The following is a 16,758-nucleotide window of genomic DNA, read 5'->3' as shown; positions in this document are numbered from 1 at the left end:
ACGACCAACAAGTTCTGTCATGTTATTTCTTACTTGCGTTACTGCCCCATGTTAGCCAAGAACTTAAGAAGGAAAGGGAAAGATAAGGCAATCCTTAGTTCCTTTTCTTTTTTGAGGCAGGGTCTTGCTCTGTCACCAAGCTGGAGTGCAGTGGCACGAGCACAGCTCACTAGAACCTTGACCTCCTGGGCTCAAGCAGTTCTCCTGCCTCAGCCTCCGAAGTTGCTGCAACTACAGGCACGTATCATCACACTTGGCTAATTTTTTTTTTTTTGGTAGAGACAGTGTCTTCCTATGTTTCCCATAGGAAAATGTTTTCAAACTCCTGAGCTCAAGTCATCCTCCTGCTTCGGCCTCCCAAAGTGCTAGGATTACAGGCCTGAGCCACCGTGCCTGGCTCCTTAGTTCCTTTGCCTTCCAGCCCTTTCTTATTCATCAGTAAATGGAAGGTAGAGAGTGTTGGAAGAATATGCACTTTATCAAGAAGTGAAGTAAAAACAAGCTGAGTTTGTTGTGTGCCATGTTTAGATTGTTCTGGTGAAAAATACTTATGCATGCAGCATGTGGGCAATACAGATCATCTCATTTCACCCATTCTGAACATGAGTTACATGCTGTTAATTTGCATTTTAAATTGTCACTGCATAATATAAAGATGAAAGGTAAAATTCATGCTAATAACTTAAAGTTTTAATTTTTCTACACTGAGAACACTAACTAGCAAGTAAAAATACACCATGACAGGGCTAGAGAGAGACCAGGAAAGAAAGGAAACAATTTCATATTCATGCCTTTCCTCCCTGCACTTACTTTCTACCTTTTGAACATGGGATCTCCATTTGCATTTTGCACACCCATTAAATTATGGAGCCAGCCCTGCCCTCCAGACTCACCTCTCCCCAAGCTGCAGCCGGGGGCTCCACGGGTGGGTAGAATTTGGGCAGGTCCCAGGCTATCTTCGTCATAAACCACTTGAAACTCTTGCAGTTAAGGGAGCTGCGGAGCTTTTTCTGGACGGCGACATCCCCAGCGGAGAGGTGGCGGTATTCAGGCCGGCGCTGGTAAATGTACTCTGCATACTCGTCCATCCACACTTCGGCCACCCGCTTAAGGTTCTATGGGGCAAGAAGCAGTGGAGGGGTCAGTCTTTCCAAGAAGCCAAAGCCAGGCAGTGGGGTGAAAAGGGTCCAGGCAGGTCGAGGTCAACCCTTCTTATTTTATGTTGCATCAAAAATCCCAGCCCCACCGCGAGTTTAGGCCTTCTGTGTTTCTATTTATCATTATGCACGTTTTAAGGGCTTCACAGCTTATAGTTGGCCCATAGGCTGCTGTTATTCTGCCTGCCCATCTTCCATCCCATCTTCTTCTAGCGATAGCCCCCACTGATTTTCCTCTGGGCAGCCACCCTGTCTCCCCATCAGCTCATGTGGCAGGAGGAAAGGCATGGACCCAGCCTGGCTAATGTGAATACAGGTGCTCCTGGTGCAGCGGCTGGTCAAACAGCAGACCCATTCCCTAAGCCCCACCAATCACAACCAACAGGCATCAGCCTTGGGATTTTTGCAGGAACTATTGGAAGAATCGCTCTGTTTCTGCTTGGATTGCTGGGTAAGACAGGATGCCAGCCAGAGCTGCTGGGCCATATGGCCTCCAAGGAGAGACAAGGAGAGCCTGTCCAAGGATGAAATCAACCCAGAATGAAGCAGAGCGGAGGGCTGGATCCAGGAATGCATTCCGCCTTTTAACACCAGAATCCAGCCATGTCTGAAGCTAGAGCTACCTTGGACTTTCCAGTTACATGAGCCTGTATATTCTTTCTTCATTAAGCCAATTTGATTTGGCTTTTTGTCATTTTCAACTGAGAGTTTTGACCAAGTTATGTGATAAAAGCAAATTATAATTTGAAACCAAAAGGTGTAATTCCATCAGCAGCTGGAATTTCTAATAATCCTTTGAGGTGCAAAGGTTGCTGCTACTTTCATCATGAAGCACAAAGATAATCAGTTTTAAAAAATGACAGCCACATGATTGGCAAGCAGAGGCAGCAGGTGAGGAAAGTGTTTTTGAGTAGACTTGGGGACAGAGGAAGAGGGAATTCTTATGTATGGGATGAAAATTCTTGATTCCATCTGCAGTGTAGACCCCACCCAGTGAGAACTTCTGATATGTGATATATCTGAGAGCAAAACTTCAGGGTTCAGGGGAAATTCTCTGCTCCAAAACGTCTTTCTTCAACCCCTGGCTGTTGTCCCCCCACCCCAATTTTAACTCTTCAGTTTCACCTCCTTTGTAAGTTTTTCCCTATTGCAATCTAAAATTTCCTCTGAAAGGTTAAAGGGGAGTTAGCACTTTAAGCTGTTATCAGTCATTTGCACCTCAGTGTGAAGGACTGCTCTAGGAGTAGAAGGTCAGGCAGGGGTCCCAAATGTTTAAATGTCTTCTATAAAGAGCCAGATAGTAAATACTTAGGCTTTGCAGACCATATGGTCTCACCTCTGATGTAGCTATAAAGCAGCCATAGACACCATATAAACGGTGTGGCTGGATTCCAATAAAACTTGTGGATATGGAAATTTGATTTTCATGTATCACAAAATATTCTTCTTCTTTTGATTCCCGTTCCCTCTAATGATTTAAAAATGTAAAAACCATTCTTAGCTCACAGGCCATACAAAAACAGGTTGCTGACTCTTGAGTAATGGAGAAGGAAACCAACATGAGGGAGGCCCCCGCACTGGAGACAAAATTCACCAGTTCCCCCATTTTGCTGGCTCTGAGTTGGGGACCAGGAAACAGCTGAATTTCCTTGTTGCTACCTAGTTCTTCCTGAGTGCTGAAGAGCCCACAGTGGGTTAGAAAACAGCTCAGGAACAGTGTTTATCCTCACCAGGCCCCTGAACAGAAAAGGCTGTGTTTAATTTAAAACTGTGCTAGAGGAAGTTGAAGGCCTAACAGAGACTGTATACATGAACACTCTAAAACACAATATTTCCTCTGCTTTTTCCAGTATGTCCACCAGGCACTTTTGGCTCACTGTCTAACCTGCTCGAGTCACAGAGGTAATGAGGGTAGTTTCACTCCAACTGAAAACAAGTCCGGACACTCTGACCATGGCCAGACTGGTTAAGAATGATAGTGAAATTTCTCATGGATGGGAATTGAACAATGAGAACACATGGACACAGGAAGGGGAACATCACACTCTGGGGACTGTTATGGGGTGGGGGAAGAGGGGAGGGATAGCATTAGGAGATATACCTAATGCTAAATGGCGAGTTAATGGGTGCAGGACACCAGCATGGCACATGTATACGTATGTAACTAACCTGCACATTGTGCACATGTACCCTAAAACTTAAAGTATAATAATAATAAAATTAAAAAAAAAAGAAAAAAATAAATAAAAGTGAAAGTTCAGAAGTTAAAAAAAAAAAAGAATGATAGTGAAATTTACCAGTGTTATTCTTAAAGGATTGAATAACATCATATTTTAATTCTAATTCTAATTACCATTTTAATTACTATTGCATAATTGTATCCTCCAGACATAGCTTGAAAAGCTCTTTCTCCCAGATTTTGAACTTTTTTTGCTACAGTTCACTGTTTGCACCAAAGGAAATGACTTTACACTTATTTCTCTCACATCTCCCCTTGTTAGAGACATAAAAAGGACCCTGGGATTTTAGTGGGCTTCGGGCTCCTCATACCTCTACTCTCAACACCTTCCTACTTCTGAGTCCCAGTCCCATCTGAGGCCCAACTGTACTTCTTGTGCTTGGATTACACAGATTTGCCTGGATCCTTGGAGTAAGTCTCCATTTTTGTTTCAACAAGTTTGAGTAGTTTCTGTTATTGCCTTCCCTAAGATCCTTTTTCCAGAGGCAAAGATAAGAAAGATTTCAGCAAGTTTAGTAAACAATGTAAGACTGGCTACTTGTTCCTGAGGCAGGCAAGCTGGTGGACAGCTCATCCTTCCTGAACTGCTTGTACCTCAAGGCTGTCTGTCTGTTTGTCCTTCCGGAGTCCGTACAATCTCAATTTCTCTCTCTGTCTGGCTCTCTCAGAGCTATTGGGACAACTCTCAAATCTATCAAAATGATCATCTAGGGGACAATGCTCTAGAAGGCTTAGGATGTGGTTGTTAAAACATTGAACACTTTTTCTTCCCCCCAAGATGGAGTCTTGCTCTGTCGCTCAGGCTGGAGTACAGTGGCACAGTCTCGGCTCACTGCAACTTCTGCCTCCCAGGTTCAAGAGATTCTCCTGCCTCAGCCTCCTTAGTAGCTGGGATTACAGGCACACACCACCACGCCTGGCTAATTTTTGTATTTCTAGTAGAGATGGGGTTTTGCCCTGTTGACCAGGCTGGTCTTGAACTCCTGACCTCAGGTGATCTGCCCGCCTTGGCCTCCCAAACTGCTGGGATTACAGGCGTGAGCCACCACGCCCGGCCCACTGAACAAATATTTTAAATGTGGTCTGCAAGTAATTAAGGGTTGTTAGTCACCATAATAAAAGGCCACACCTGATTCAGGCATCTCTGTGGTTCTGCAAACCTACATATAATCAGACCTGATGGATCACAGAGTCCCTGGGGAAGAAGCCATGAGGCACCACTCAGATGGTTAAGTGGCTTAAAGCCAAACACAGGACGCTGCTTCAGTACAGATAGCTAAAAGAGAAATACGTTAAAATGCCTAAACACAGAATTTAGATAAGACTTTTAAATACACGTTCCAGTCTTTATTGTTAATATTGATGCTAACACTAATAATAGCAGTCACTGTTTAAGGAACAATTGCTATGTGCCAGGTACCTGTCAGACCTACACGGGTTTGAATTCTGGCTCTAGTTACTTAACGTTTCCATCGCCAACATCACATGTTTCATGTTCCCCATCCCTAAAATGGGGTTAAAAACAAGTGAGAATTAAGTGAGATAAGTAAAATGCTTTGCATGCCTGGCTCCAAGGGAATTTTTATAAGCGTTACTACAGTCAGCTCTTATCCACTGAATTAATCTATAATAATGGTTCTATAACAAGCAGGAGGCGGTAATGTCTCTTTATCAGGTGGGCCTTTTTTTTTAAAAACAACAACAACAACAACAACAACAACAAACTTTCTTTGAGACATGGTCTCGCTTTGTCACCCAGGCTGGAGTGCAGTGGCACACACAGCTCACTGCAGCCTCGACCTCCCTGGCCCAAGTGATCTTCCCACCTCAGCTTCCTGAGTAGCTGGGACTACAGGCACACACCACTGCGCCCGGCTATTTTTATTTTTAGGTGAGCCTTATCAATAACAGCTCTGCAGAGGAAAAGAATGCTTTAGGGTTGCTCCTGGTCTGGAGTTGGGGTGTCCCGGTGGTCCCTTGTAGCCAGAAGAGTCGCAGTCTTGGGCGTACCGAGAGAGCGTGCGCTTTTCCCGCCTGGCACCCTCCTCAGGGATCGCCAAATGGCCTTTCAGAAGAACGCGATTCCTGCTTCAAGGGGCTGAACCTAGAACCCACTCGCGGCCCGTGTCGGATGGGGCTGTGGGCAGCGCGGATGGCTGGTGAGGGCGTCGTTAGGCTCTGCTACCGCTGGAGGGCACTGCCGGCTCTCCTTTCCCTCCACGCGGCCCCTGACACTTCCCGGAGCTCAGCTCTCACCCACTGATGGCGCTCGGGTAGACGCGCGGCCTCTTTGAGCCTCTCGGCTTTCCTTGTAAGTCACAGGACAACGCTCTTCTAGGAGCCGGGGGCTGCAATTCTACACGTCAAGGTTGTCAAGTGGAGGAGGAGGCAGCACCCTGGACAGGAGGCAGTGCGGTCTAATGCCAACCCGGCCAGCATCGGGGTCTCCTGGCCGGGGCGGGACTCAACAGGCTCCGCGGAGGGAAAGCTGTGCGAGGGTCCCTTCCAGCTTCCCCGCAAGGCTCTTTCTATCCTCTGGGGACCCTCCCTCCTCTTCATTTTTCTTTTGTGGTCACCTGGATTTATTTATTTTTTTCCCAATACATTTAATATCAAAAACAAAAACAAACTCTGGCTAACAGATTTCCATTTGCAGCCAGTGGCCAATTTAATTGAAGCAATGATTGATACAAACCATTTTAAGGCAGTGAAACAGTTTGACATGCAGAGGTTTTGGCAGTAAGAGTAGACAGGGGGTGAGGAGAAGAGAAGGACACTGACATTTATGAAGCCCACTTCCCCTCCAGCAACTTAGTACACAAGCTTTCCCAAACACACCATACCATACCGCCTGTATTAATATTTATCTAACATGTTTCTTTACATCACCTCTGGTCTAACTTTGCACCTACTTTAGCTGTATGCTAAGTAATAATATCTGTGAAATTACAGGTTAGCTACACGAATACACATTAATTTAGAATCCACATTAACTTAAACACATGAACAAGAAAACGTTCCTGTGTTTGCTGCCTAGGATCATCTCCTCTGTCACACTTTGGGAAACAGTATCCCTCTTTAATTCTCCTGGCAATTCTGGGAGTTGGAAAGAATTAGCTCTCTTTAAACAAAGGAGGAAACACAGGTTCAGAGGAGTTAAGCAACCCTCCCCAGGTCACATAGCAATGAATGGTTAAGTAGGGATTTAAGGGAGTTCTTTTAAATCAGATTTCACCTGGAGAATGGGAGGCACATCCTCAAACCCAGATACCACATAACACAGTCTAGGGCCCCAGGGTGCCTCAGTGCAGCTGATGGTCCTAGGCCAACCCCTTCTCCCCCCCAAGGAAAGCCACCACCTTACCCGGGCCAGGCTGACTCCGGCCGGGACCTTGTAGGGCACATACTTCCTGTAGATATGGCCCACCCTGGAGCAGGGGATGTCCTCCATGCGGCCCCCACACATCCACACCTGCATGGCAAGAAGGAAGAGAGATGATGACATTTCTGCTTCCAGTTCACCATCCCGCCAGGCCAGCATCCCTTAGTGCACTCAGCAAAAGCATCAGCCTGGATTGTCTGCTGAAGCCTGGATCACAGACCTAATGACATGGGAAAACACAGTAATATAATAACAGCAGTAAAAACAGCTGACAGCACTGAGTGCTTACCACTGCTACACACTATGCTAAGATGGTCACACACACAACCACACTTAAGCCTCATCAGAAAACCTATAAAGTAGGTAGTAACATTTTACAGATGCTGAAATGGAGGCTCAGAGAAGCTAAGAAATGTGACTAAGTTCACAGAGTAAGTGGTGGAGCCAAAATTTAAACCCTGTTTTAGCTGACTTCAGAGTCTGAGCTCTAATCCACTATGGAGTGCTGTGTTGAGAATGCTAGGGTGGCATCGGGGGATCAGTGGGAAAGACCATGGTGATCACAAAGTGACATCAGCCACAGTATAAGTAGTCAAGGTGGCACACAGGTTCCGTAGCTTTACTGTCACATATTTATTTTCCTCCTGATCTATGAGCCTCTCGCTGGGTCTCCCTGAGCAGTTCTGTCAGCCTCCCTGCCCTGCCTTCTCTGAGTCTGGCTTGCTAGGCTGTGCAGCTGGGTCTTGCCGCAGTGTGGGATCTGATGGTTCTCTTTGCGTCCCTCTCCCAGGGAGGAGTATTTGACATCACAGAGAGCTCCTGAGTTTGCCCACTGGTCTGACAGCAACTTGGGAATGTGAACATGTACAGCCAATACTGACTCATACCCACTGAGGGGCCCAGCCTACACAGACCCTCCTTGGGAGGCCTGGGTTTGAATCCTGGCTCAGCCACTTACCCACTTTATGACTTTGATCAAGGTACTTAACTTCTCTGAGACTCAGTTTCCTGTAAAGAAATAGAGGAGGCAGGACTGGAAGATGAGATACTGCGTGTAAAAGGGTTTAGCACAAGATCTGGTGCATACTCAGGACACAGCAGTGAATCAGTCAGCCGAGGACCCAGCCTCCAAAGTGGTCTCGCAATCCCTGCCTCCTCGTATTTGTGCCCCTGTGTAGATGCCTCCCAGTGAGTCACATGAGGACTGACCTGTGTAACCCACAGGATACTGCAGAAATGACGGTCATAAAGATGCCGTGGCTTCCACCTTTCTCTGTGGGACCACTGGCTTTGGAAGAGCCAGCTGCCATGTTTGAGGACACCCGAGCCATGCTATGGAGAGGTCCATGAGGTGAGAGCTGAGGCCTCCTGCCCACAGCACTAATTTGCCAGCCAGGTCACTGAGCCACCGAGAAGCAGAGGTGGTGGTCAGTCAAGCCTGCAGATGACTGCGGCCCTGGCTCATGGCCTGACTATTCCCCTATGCGAGACCCAAGGTGGAGCTATCAAACCAAGCCACTCCCAAATCCCTGGCCTAGGGAAGCGCTATCATCATAACTGTGTATTGTGTTAAGATGGATTCTGGGGGTAATTTTTCCTGGCATAGGTAACTAACATGGGAGATGGTTTCAGGTGGCGATGGCAGAGCAGGGCCATTGCATAGATTCATTGTGGGGGTGTTTGGGATGTGAGAGATGCTACTTTATGCTCCCCAGTCAGGGAAAGCCTCACTTCGGAGGGGATGTTTGAGGTGGAACCGAGAAGGTGAAAGTAAAGGCAAGGGAACAGGTGGGAGAAGAGCAAGTGCAAAGGCACCAGGGCAGGGCCAAGCTTGGCATAATCAAAAAGAAAGCCAGGACAGGAGCAGAGGGAGAAAGGGGAAGAGGGATGGGAGGGGAGGCCAGAGAGGCGGGCAGGGCTCCCACAGGGGCCTCACGGGGCAGAACAAGGAGTCTTCACAGAAGGTCTTCAGTGAGGGAGACACACAATCCACTTACATCTTACAAAGATGACTCTGCCTGTGGGGTGGAGAACAGCCTGAAGGGGCAGGCCTGGGGAAGAGTAGGCCCGGGAGGCTCTTGCAGTCATCCTGATACGAGGCCGTCCTGACCCTGGGTGAGGGGCGCTGAGGCGATGGGGGACACACTGGATTCAGGACATTATTATGAATCCGCTACCATATTCTCTCATTTGTGGAATGGGGGGCAGGAATGGGGATATCTGCAAACCAGATTCTGTGCAAAAGTGCTCTGTTCAGTTGGAACTGCTTGATGAGGTCGTGGGGATTGGGCTTCACATCTTGATTAATTCGGGGGCTCTAGAAGGGCTTGCTCTTCCACCTGGCTCCTAAAAGGTCCTTTGTTCCCCACTACTTCCTGCTATCTCCATCTCCAGCCCTGATGTACTCTGGCCCTCCCGAGAGGGGATGTGCACAGGGCTGCAATTAGTGGAAGTGCTGCCTGGAGAAATGCAATTATTTTCTGATCTTGGGGGAGAAAGAAAAAATCCAGCCAGTCAATAGAACAGAACATTGGTCTTGAGATAATGGGCTCCTGATGGTAGATTAATGTCAAGGCCAAGCCAAGAAGTTTATTTTCAAAGCAGGAGATATTGATCAGGCGCCAGCATCCCATAACAATAACTCTTCCTTTATACAAAGTGATTGATGTGGAAGTGATGCTTTTGCCTGGCGGGTATTGCCCAGGTCGCCGCTGGCCTGCCCTCTGCCTTTCAGGTGGTGCAGTGGCCCTGAGCAGATGGGACACCTTACCCTGCTCTATTTCTGAACGTCTCCCGGGCAGTTGACCAGGTCGGCATCCAGCTTCCTTGTCTTCATATTAAACTCGCATTAGCTAATGAGGCTGTGTGTCCAGCTCTGCTTGGCAGAGGCACCTAACTTTATGCAGGTGGATAATACATTTCCAAATCCTTCTCTTTGCTGTGACCTCTGGTTTCTTTGGCCCCAATCATGCTGGCCATCAGCCTGAAGGTTCCTGAGGGACCAGGGTGACCCTGGTATGTTGGGAGGCTTGAGGCATCCAGGATGCCCTCAGATTCCTGGGATGTCTGGAGGGTTTGGTCAGTGGGTTTACTCCATGGCTTCCCTGCCCAGCACAGGATGGCCTGGTGGCCGACTCAGAATGTGAACTACCCTCAGGAAGACAGACATCTGTTCAGATGAAGCTGCTTCACTCCTGGGTCCTTTGGGAGCATCCCAGTGAGGGCCACGCCCATCACTTCAGAATGTCCTCTGGCCTGACCAAGAGCCCCGTGCAGCCCTCCACCCTAACCTCATCCCACTGACTTCTTGCTCACCACACCCATTGACTCCCCTCACAGACTCCTCCCTCTGCCTGGCTACCTCTTACTCATCCTTCAGGTCCCCTTAAGAGCCACCTCCTCAGGGGCTTCTCACCCTTTTATACCTACACACAGCATCTTGCTTCATTGCCTTTTACCAGAAGTGCAATATTAATTATTCACAGGATTATGTCCCTGGTCTAATCTCCCTGCAATGGGCATCTGTTGTTTTTGCCTGTCCAGTGCACCTTCTCCCTACTGGGGACTGTCCTTCCAACTGCTCCACCTGGGGCCTGTGATCCAGGATGGCCAGCCAGAGCACCCAACCTCCTGGGCTCTGGAGCTGGTGTAGGGCAGGGTAATGGGGTATGTTTAATGGTCGCCACGCATGCTGGTGCTTGATGTGATGGCCACACACTTTCTCTGGGGGGAAGAGCAAAGTAGACAACACACTGCAGCTGCCAGTGATCACCTCTGCACCACACAGTAAGGGAGGGCCTGTCCATGAATGCAGCAAGCACCGAGCAGGGCAGTCCCAAGAGAGGGAAAGAGACACCTGTTTGAGCACCTGGAAGCAGGCCTGTTGAAGACAGCCCCTCACCCCCGCCCCCGCCATGGCTTTTCTTGGCTACGGCTAGTTTAAGATGATTTTGTCACTTTATATTTATTTATTTTCGAGACAGGGTCTCCCTCTGTCACACAGGCTAGAGAACAGTATCACAATCACTGCTTACTGAAGCCTTGACCTCATGGGCTTAAGTGACCCTCCTGCCTCAGCCTCCCAAGTAGCTGGGACCACAGGTGTGTGCCACCATACCTGGCTTTTTTTTTTTTTTTTTTGTAGACATGGGGGTCTCCCTGTGTTGCCCACACTGGTCTTCAACTCCTGGGTTCAAGCAATCCCCCCACCTCGACCTCCCAAAGTGCTAGGATTACAGGCATGAGCCACTGACCCAGCCTTTCTGTCACTTTTAACATAAGAGTCCTTACCAACCCCTCTGTGCCCTGCCAGATTCAGGGGCAGTGTTGGCAGGGGTCTCATCTGTTGTATTTGCCATTGGACCCCTAGTGCCTAGCACAGTGCTCTGCCCATAAGAGGCACTCGGTCATGAAGGAGGAGGTGAATCAAGACTGATTCAAAGTCTTGAGCATAGGGACTTGACTAGAGAGAAAGATGACCTCATTTTGTCATCCATTCTTCAGTCACTGGCTCCAGGGATGAACTGTCTTTTTTGTTTCCAGTAATCCTAGCAACAATATAAGTCATGAGCAGGGAGCCTGAGGTTTCCTTGTTTCTCGGGCAGAAGGCACCATTGTCATCTCTTTTGGGCTGGATCCTGGCTGGGTTTGTCTGGGGTGAAGTGGAACAGATGTAGGAGGCCAGAGAGAGCATCACCGTCATGCTCCTGGCTTGCTCACCTCCCTCTTGTGCCCAGGTCACTTGTCCTTTGTATCTTTAGGCTCCTCCCTTTCTTCACAGCAGAGATAGTGACCATCCAAGACCCAGACAGACACTGCAGACACTGCAGCCTGACTCCCCTCATACCAATCCTCATACCACCAATGCCCGCTATGTGACCTCCTGCAGGTCGTTGAACCTGGGAGCCTCCCTCTCCTCATCTGTGATGTGGGGATGATGATGGCTATTGAGATGGCACAAGACAGCGTGTGAAAAGCTCTTAGCTTGGTGCCTGGGTCTTAGAGAACTGGATGAATGTTAGTCATTTCTACTTGCAGAAGGACAAGAAACACCGCCACCCTGAAATTACAGAGTGCCTGCCCTCTGCCCAACAACATCAAGTTTTTTCACCCTATGGCCTGATTTCCCAAATAGAGAGACTGAAGTGCAAAGAGAGGAAGTATTTTTTCTTAAACTACCTTGGTGGCAAAACCTGCAAGTGACCAAGAGAATGATATTATTATGAATCTCGCTACCATATTCTTTCATTTGTGGAATGGGGGCCAGGAATGGGGATATCTGCAACCCAGATTCTGTGCAAAAGTGCTCTCTTCAGTTGGAACTGCTCCATGCGGTCGTGGGGATTGGGCTTCATGTCTTGCTTAGTTCAGGGGCTCTAGAAGGGCTGTTGTTCCACCTGGCTCCTAAAAGGTCCTTCGTCCCCCACTACTTCCTGCTATCTCCACCCCCAGCCCAGACATACTCTGATGGGGCAGGTGGGGTGGCACAAGGTCACTGTATACCATTTGGGGCCTGGCCACCCAGGAGCACTGTCCTCTCACCCAACAGGCAGGAACAGAGTCCAGCTGGGGGCAAAGAGAAGGGGAGCTCCAGGGATGGCAGCAGCTGGATCATCTTTGACCAGGAACCCATCTTGTTCGAGATGCAGACAAATACAGGCCACCAAGATGACATTTTGCAGTTCCTCTCCTTGTGTTGCTGTCAGCTTTCTCCCTGCCCTGTCCCTTCAACTCCCACCCCTGTAGGGGGATGCAGCTGTCTGCTCTGGGTCCCTTGCTGCTCTACCACAGGAGTTCCCAGTACAGGAGTTCCCAAACATATCCTGCCAGCTTGTTTCCAGGCCCCTTTCACTGCCCCTGTGGCAGTCTTCTCATATAAGCACCATGCCTCTAGACAAGTACAAATCTAATTGTGAAAGCCTGTTCCCCATTCATTTTCATTGCTGCTTTGATTTATTTTATTAGCAAACTTCTTTTGTGTGATGACAGGCTTCATTACAGTGTCTATAAAAGACAATTACCCACTCTTATCTCCTAAACTGAGGGGGAAAGAAATGAGTGGTGATGTGCATTGGGAAAACACAATGGGACCCAGAAAGAGAGCGCAGTGGAAGGGCTCGTCCATGGAGGGGAACCCGAGAGGGCAGGGGCTGGGGCAGATCTTCTCTCTGTGGAGGAAATAGTTGCCTGGAAGCTAGCCAGGAATGGCACGGCACCTGACCTGCCCAGAGATAAGGAAAAGACTGGCAGCTGGCCACGGCTTTTGCTGTTGGCATCTCAGCTGAGGACCTCTATGAAGTTCAAACCGTAATCAGTTGCACTTGGGGGAAAGACTATACTAATAATTGCCACCAATCATTCAGCATTCACTGTGTGCTTAGGAGGCACATAGGGTAGCAGTTAGGAGCTTGGTTCTGGAATTAGAACTGAGGTCCCACCCAGGCTGTTAAGCAAGTTTTATAAGTCTGAAAGCCTCAGTTTCCTCCTCTGCAAAATGGGAAAAATTACTGTGCCTACCTCCTTAGGGTTGCGGTGAGGCTAAAATGAGGTAATGTAGAAGCTCAGAGGACACCGTGAGCTATCCATATGGTGTCCTGTGGGCACGTGGCCCATCGCTACTGGTGGAGGGTGTTGCATGAATGCTACACAATTCCCCGCTGAAAAAAACTCATATTATTTTGAATGTATTAGTTTGTTTTCAACAAGATACTGTTTCAAGAAGTATCACCACCATGAAAGGACAACCTCAGTCATGCTGGTTTTGGATGTTTACTGGATGCAGTTGGTAAAAAAAACAAAAAACAAAAAACAAAAAAACAGTAGAAAAGAACAACTTTAGTTTTAAATTTACTTCTAAATTTAAGCTGTATTTTTTTTTGAGACGGAGTCTTGCTCTGTTACCCAGGATGGAGTACAATGGCACAATCTTGGTTCACTGCAACCTCCAGCTCCCAGGTTCAAGTGATTCTCCTGCCTCAGCCTCCCGAGTAGCTGGGATTACAGGTGCCCACCATCATGCCCAGCTGATTTTTGTATTTTTAGTAGAGACAGGTTTTCCCCATGTTGGCCAGGCTGGTCTCGAACCCCTTACCTCCAGTGATCCACCCTCCTTGGCCTCCCCAAATGCTGGAATTACAGGTGTGAGCCACTGCACCTGGCCTAGTATTTTTATATGATACAGTTTTAAGCATATGTGCATCTACATTAATAAATTAAACATATGACTGTTTCAACAATATCCTTAAGTGTTTATAGTTAGTTACTTCCCCAACAAGGGGGAGATGGTTACTTTACATTAGGTTTTGACTCAGATTTGGAAATACAGCAATCTCACAGCAACCCAGCGAGGGAGGCACGATCACACCCTTTACACATGAGGAAACCAAGGTTTACTTAACACTTTCCCCAGTGCATAAATAGCAGAACCCAAAATGGAACCTGGGGTTGGGTCAGAACTAGGCAGATCTGAGAGTTCCACAGAGACTGTGCTTTCCTAAGGTCTGGACCCACCCTATCATGGTCTTCCTCAAAGATCCCTAACAGCACTTGTACTGTCTGCAGAACAAAGGGGTCACCCTTGGCTTGCAATCAGGCACTCTGCCACCTGCTCCCATATATCACCTCCTACCCTCTCCATACCCGCTGGACTCCCTATGTGGATGCTGCTGACAACTGGCCGCAATGCATTCACTTTTCTGCCCCGGGGGCTTGTGAATTTTTCTTTCTGTGACTGTTGAAACCCCAAACAAACATTAATTATCTAATTCATTTATTCATTCATTCATTCATACATGATCTGGTCATTGGTCAGGTTTGTTCTAAAAACCATGCTGGAAAAAATGGAACAGAAACGAACTGCCAAGGGTGGACCAAAGACATAGAGCCTTGAAAGCCGGGTGAAGGTATTGGAACTTGTTGGCCAACCTGCCAACCAACCTGCCCATTTACTCTGTCCTTCCACACCCACACCTGAGCATCCTCTCTGCACAACCTCCCACTTATTCATTACAGCTGCAATTTTCAACCTTGAGCCTCATCGGAAGCACCTGCAGGGCATGTTAAAACACAGCTGGCTGGGCTCCACGGCAGCCTCTGACTCAGCAGCCCGGGGTGGAGCCTGATAATTTGCATTTCTAATAAGTTCCCTGGTGATGCTAATGCTGCTCGTCCAGGGGTCACACCTTGAGAGCTACCGCATACTGGAATGGTGACAGCGTCTCAGGTGACTGTGCCTGCCAGTTCACACTATATTTCCTAACAGCCCTGTGAATTTGGGATTATTGGTGCTCCTCTGTAGGCGCGGAAATAAAAGTTCAGGAAAAAGGGCAGATGAGTCCAAGGTCTCACAGAGAGTTTGTTCCAGAACAGGGCCTAGAGCCAAGGCCTTTTGACCTGTCTTGCCAGCCTCTTTCCACTCTTGTCTTCCTGCAACCACAGCCCAATCACAATAACCACAACCACGCTGACATTAACAGCTATCATTTAGTGAACATTTATTATGTTCCAGGCACTAAGCTAAGCTTTTAATATATTTTGGCTCATATCATGCTCACAACTGCACTATGAAGTAAAGATTATTCTATCCCCTAAATAATATAAAGAGGAGAGGTTAAGTCACTTTCCCAAAGTCACACAGCAGCTAGCTCATTGAATTTGCACTAGAACCCAGGCAGTTTGATGCTGAAGCCCATCTGTGTAATACTGTGGTGTTCTGCCTCCTTACCTGAGGGTTATGATCAGAACAGCTGCCACTTATTGAGTACCTCCTCTTCGGTTAGCTCTAGGCCAAATATACATATCCCATTTAGTTCTTACAACAAACTTTTGAAGAAGTTATTTTATTACCACTTTTAGGGATGAAAGAGCCAAGGCACCATGAGGTAGGTGTGTGCTGGTTAGGGAGTAACATACACACAGGCGACCTTCGGGCCTTTGAGTCGTCTCCTTGGAGGAGTGGTGGGAGAAGCAGGCTCCACAGGCAGGGACATGACTCTTGGCAAGTCATGGAATTTCAAATGACTTGCCAAGAGTTACGAGCAGAATGCCTTCCCTGTTTCTAGCATACGGCTCTTGCAAAGGCTGAGCATATGTGGCCCCAGGACGAAAATGCTGCATGTATCAGAGCATATTTCCATCATCCTTGGATAACACAGGGAAGGGAAGAAATGAGGACCAGGTTCCTGGCAGCCATGCTGCAGCTGTCCGAGGCAGAGGGTGCTGGTAGGGGCAGGGAAAAGGATGGGGAAATGCATTGCCATATAGTTGCCTGACGGTGGCCCTGGATCTCCTTCTGGTGCTTGGGCTGGCCTTTGGCAATCATTTCTCCCTCCTGTGTGGCAACTTAACCCCTCTCAGGGCTGGTCCTGACCTCTGGGCCCTTCCTGGAACGCAGGCCTCTCTTTAGACTGGATACACCTTTTCTCTACTCCTACCACCAGGCGGAATGAGATGAGCACTGGGCTTGGAGCCAGGGCATCTGGGATTTAGCCTTGGCACTGCCACCTTCCGGCGGAGGGACCCTGCCCAGTCACCTAACCGCTCCGGGCCAGGTTGCAATATCACCCTTGCTCAGCTTCTGGGTGTGTCCTGCCTTCTTTTCACACATCCTGTTTCACTTAGTCTTCTTGATAACACTGAGTTTTATGGGAAAAAAAAATCAGAGTTTTTTTTTTTTTGTTTTGTTTTTTAAAGTCTGTTCACGTAGCCTGGGACTGGGCTAGCCTTTCAGTAACCATATCAGTATCACACAAAGCGAACCCCAGTCTCCTCTGAGTCTTCATTCCTCTACCCAGAGAATGGGTTTTCCTCTCAGAACAAGGTCAAAGACCTTCCTGACTTCTGCAGGGGAAGGTGTCCTCCCTCTTGTCCCCTCACATGGCTTTCTATCACTCCCTTGCTCCTGCAAGCCTGCCTCATGGAACCCTCGGACCCGTCTCCATTTTGCCAAGGACGGTGGGGCCCACCTCTGCCTCTTGGAGCAG

The 16,758-nt window shown here is 48.2% G+C and overlaps 1 protein-coding gene across 4 annotated transcripts in view; it reads right to left on the bottom strand.

Moving 5' to 3' along the window:
- GALNT10 (polypeptide N-acetylgalactosaminyltransferase 10) overlaps positions 1–16,758 on the bottom strand; it is a 234,280-nt gene that overhangs the window by 10,290 nt on the left and 207,232 nt on the right. For 3 of the 4 annotated variants that reach the window (XM_024247617.2, XM_024247619.3, XM_024247621.3), the window contains 2 exons: positions 6,761–6,868; positions 894–1,115 (listed from right to left, as the gene is read on the bottom strand). In XM_024247617.2, the coding sequence (XP_024103385.2) occupies positions 894–1,115; positions 6,761–6,868 (330 nt within the window). The remainder of the gene's footprint in view (positions 1–893; positions 1,116–6,760; positions 6,869–16,758) is intronic. The other variant, XM_024247618.3, reaches the window with a different exon arrangement.

This window comes from Pongo abelii, chromosome 4, assembly GCF_028885655.2.
Source record: "Pongo abelii isolate AG06213 chromosome 4, NHGRI_mPonAbe1-v2.0_pri, whole genome shotgun sequence".
NCBI classification, from domain to species: Eukaryota; Metazoa; Chordata; class Mammalia; order Primates; family Hominidae; genus Pongo; species Pongo abelii.
This window is presented reverse-complemented; position numbering and strand designations above follow the sequence as displayed.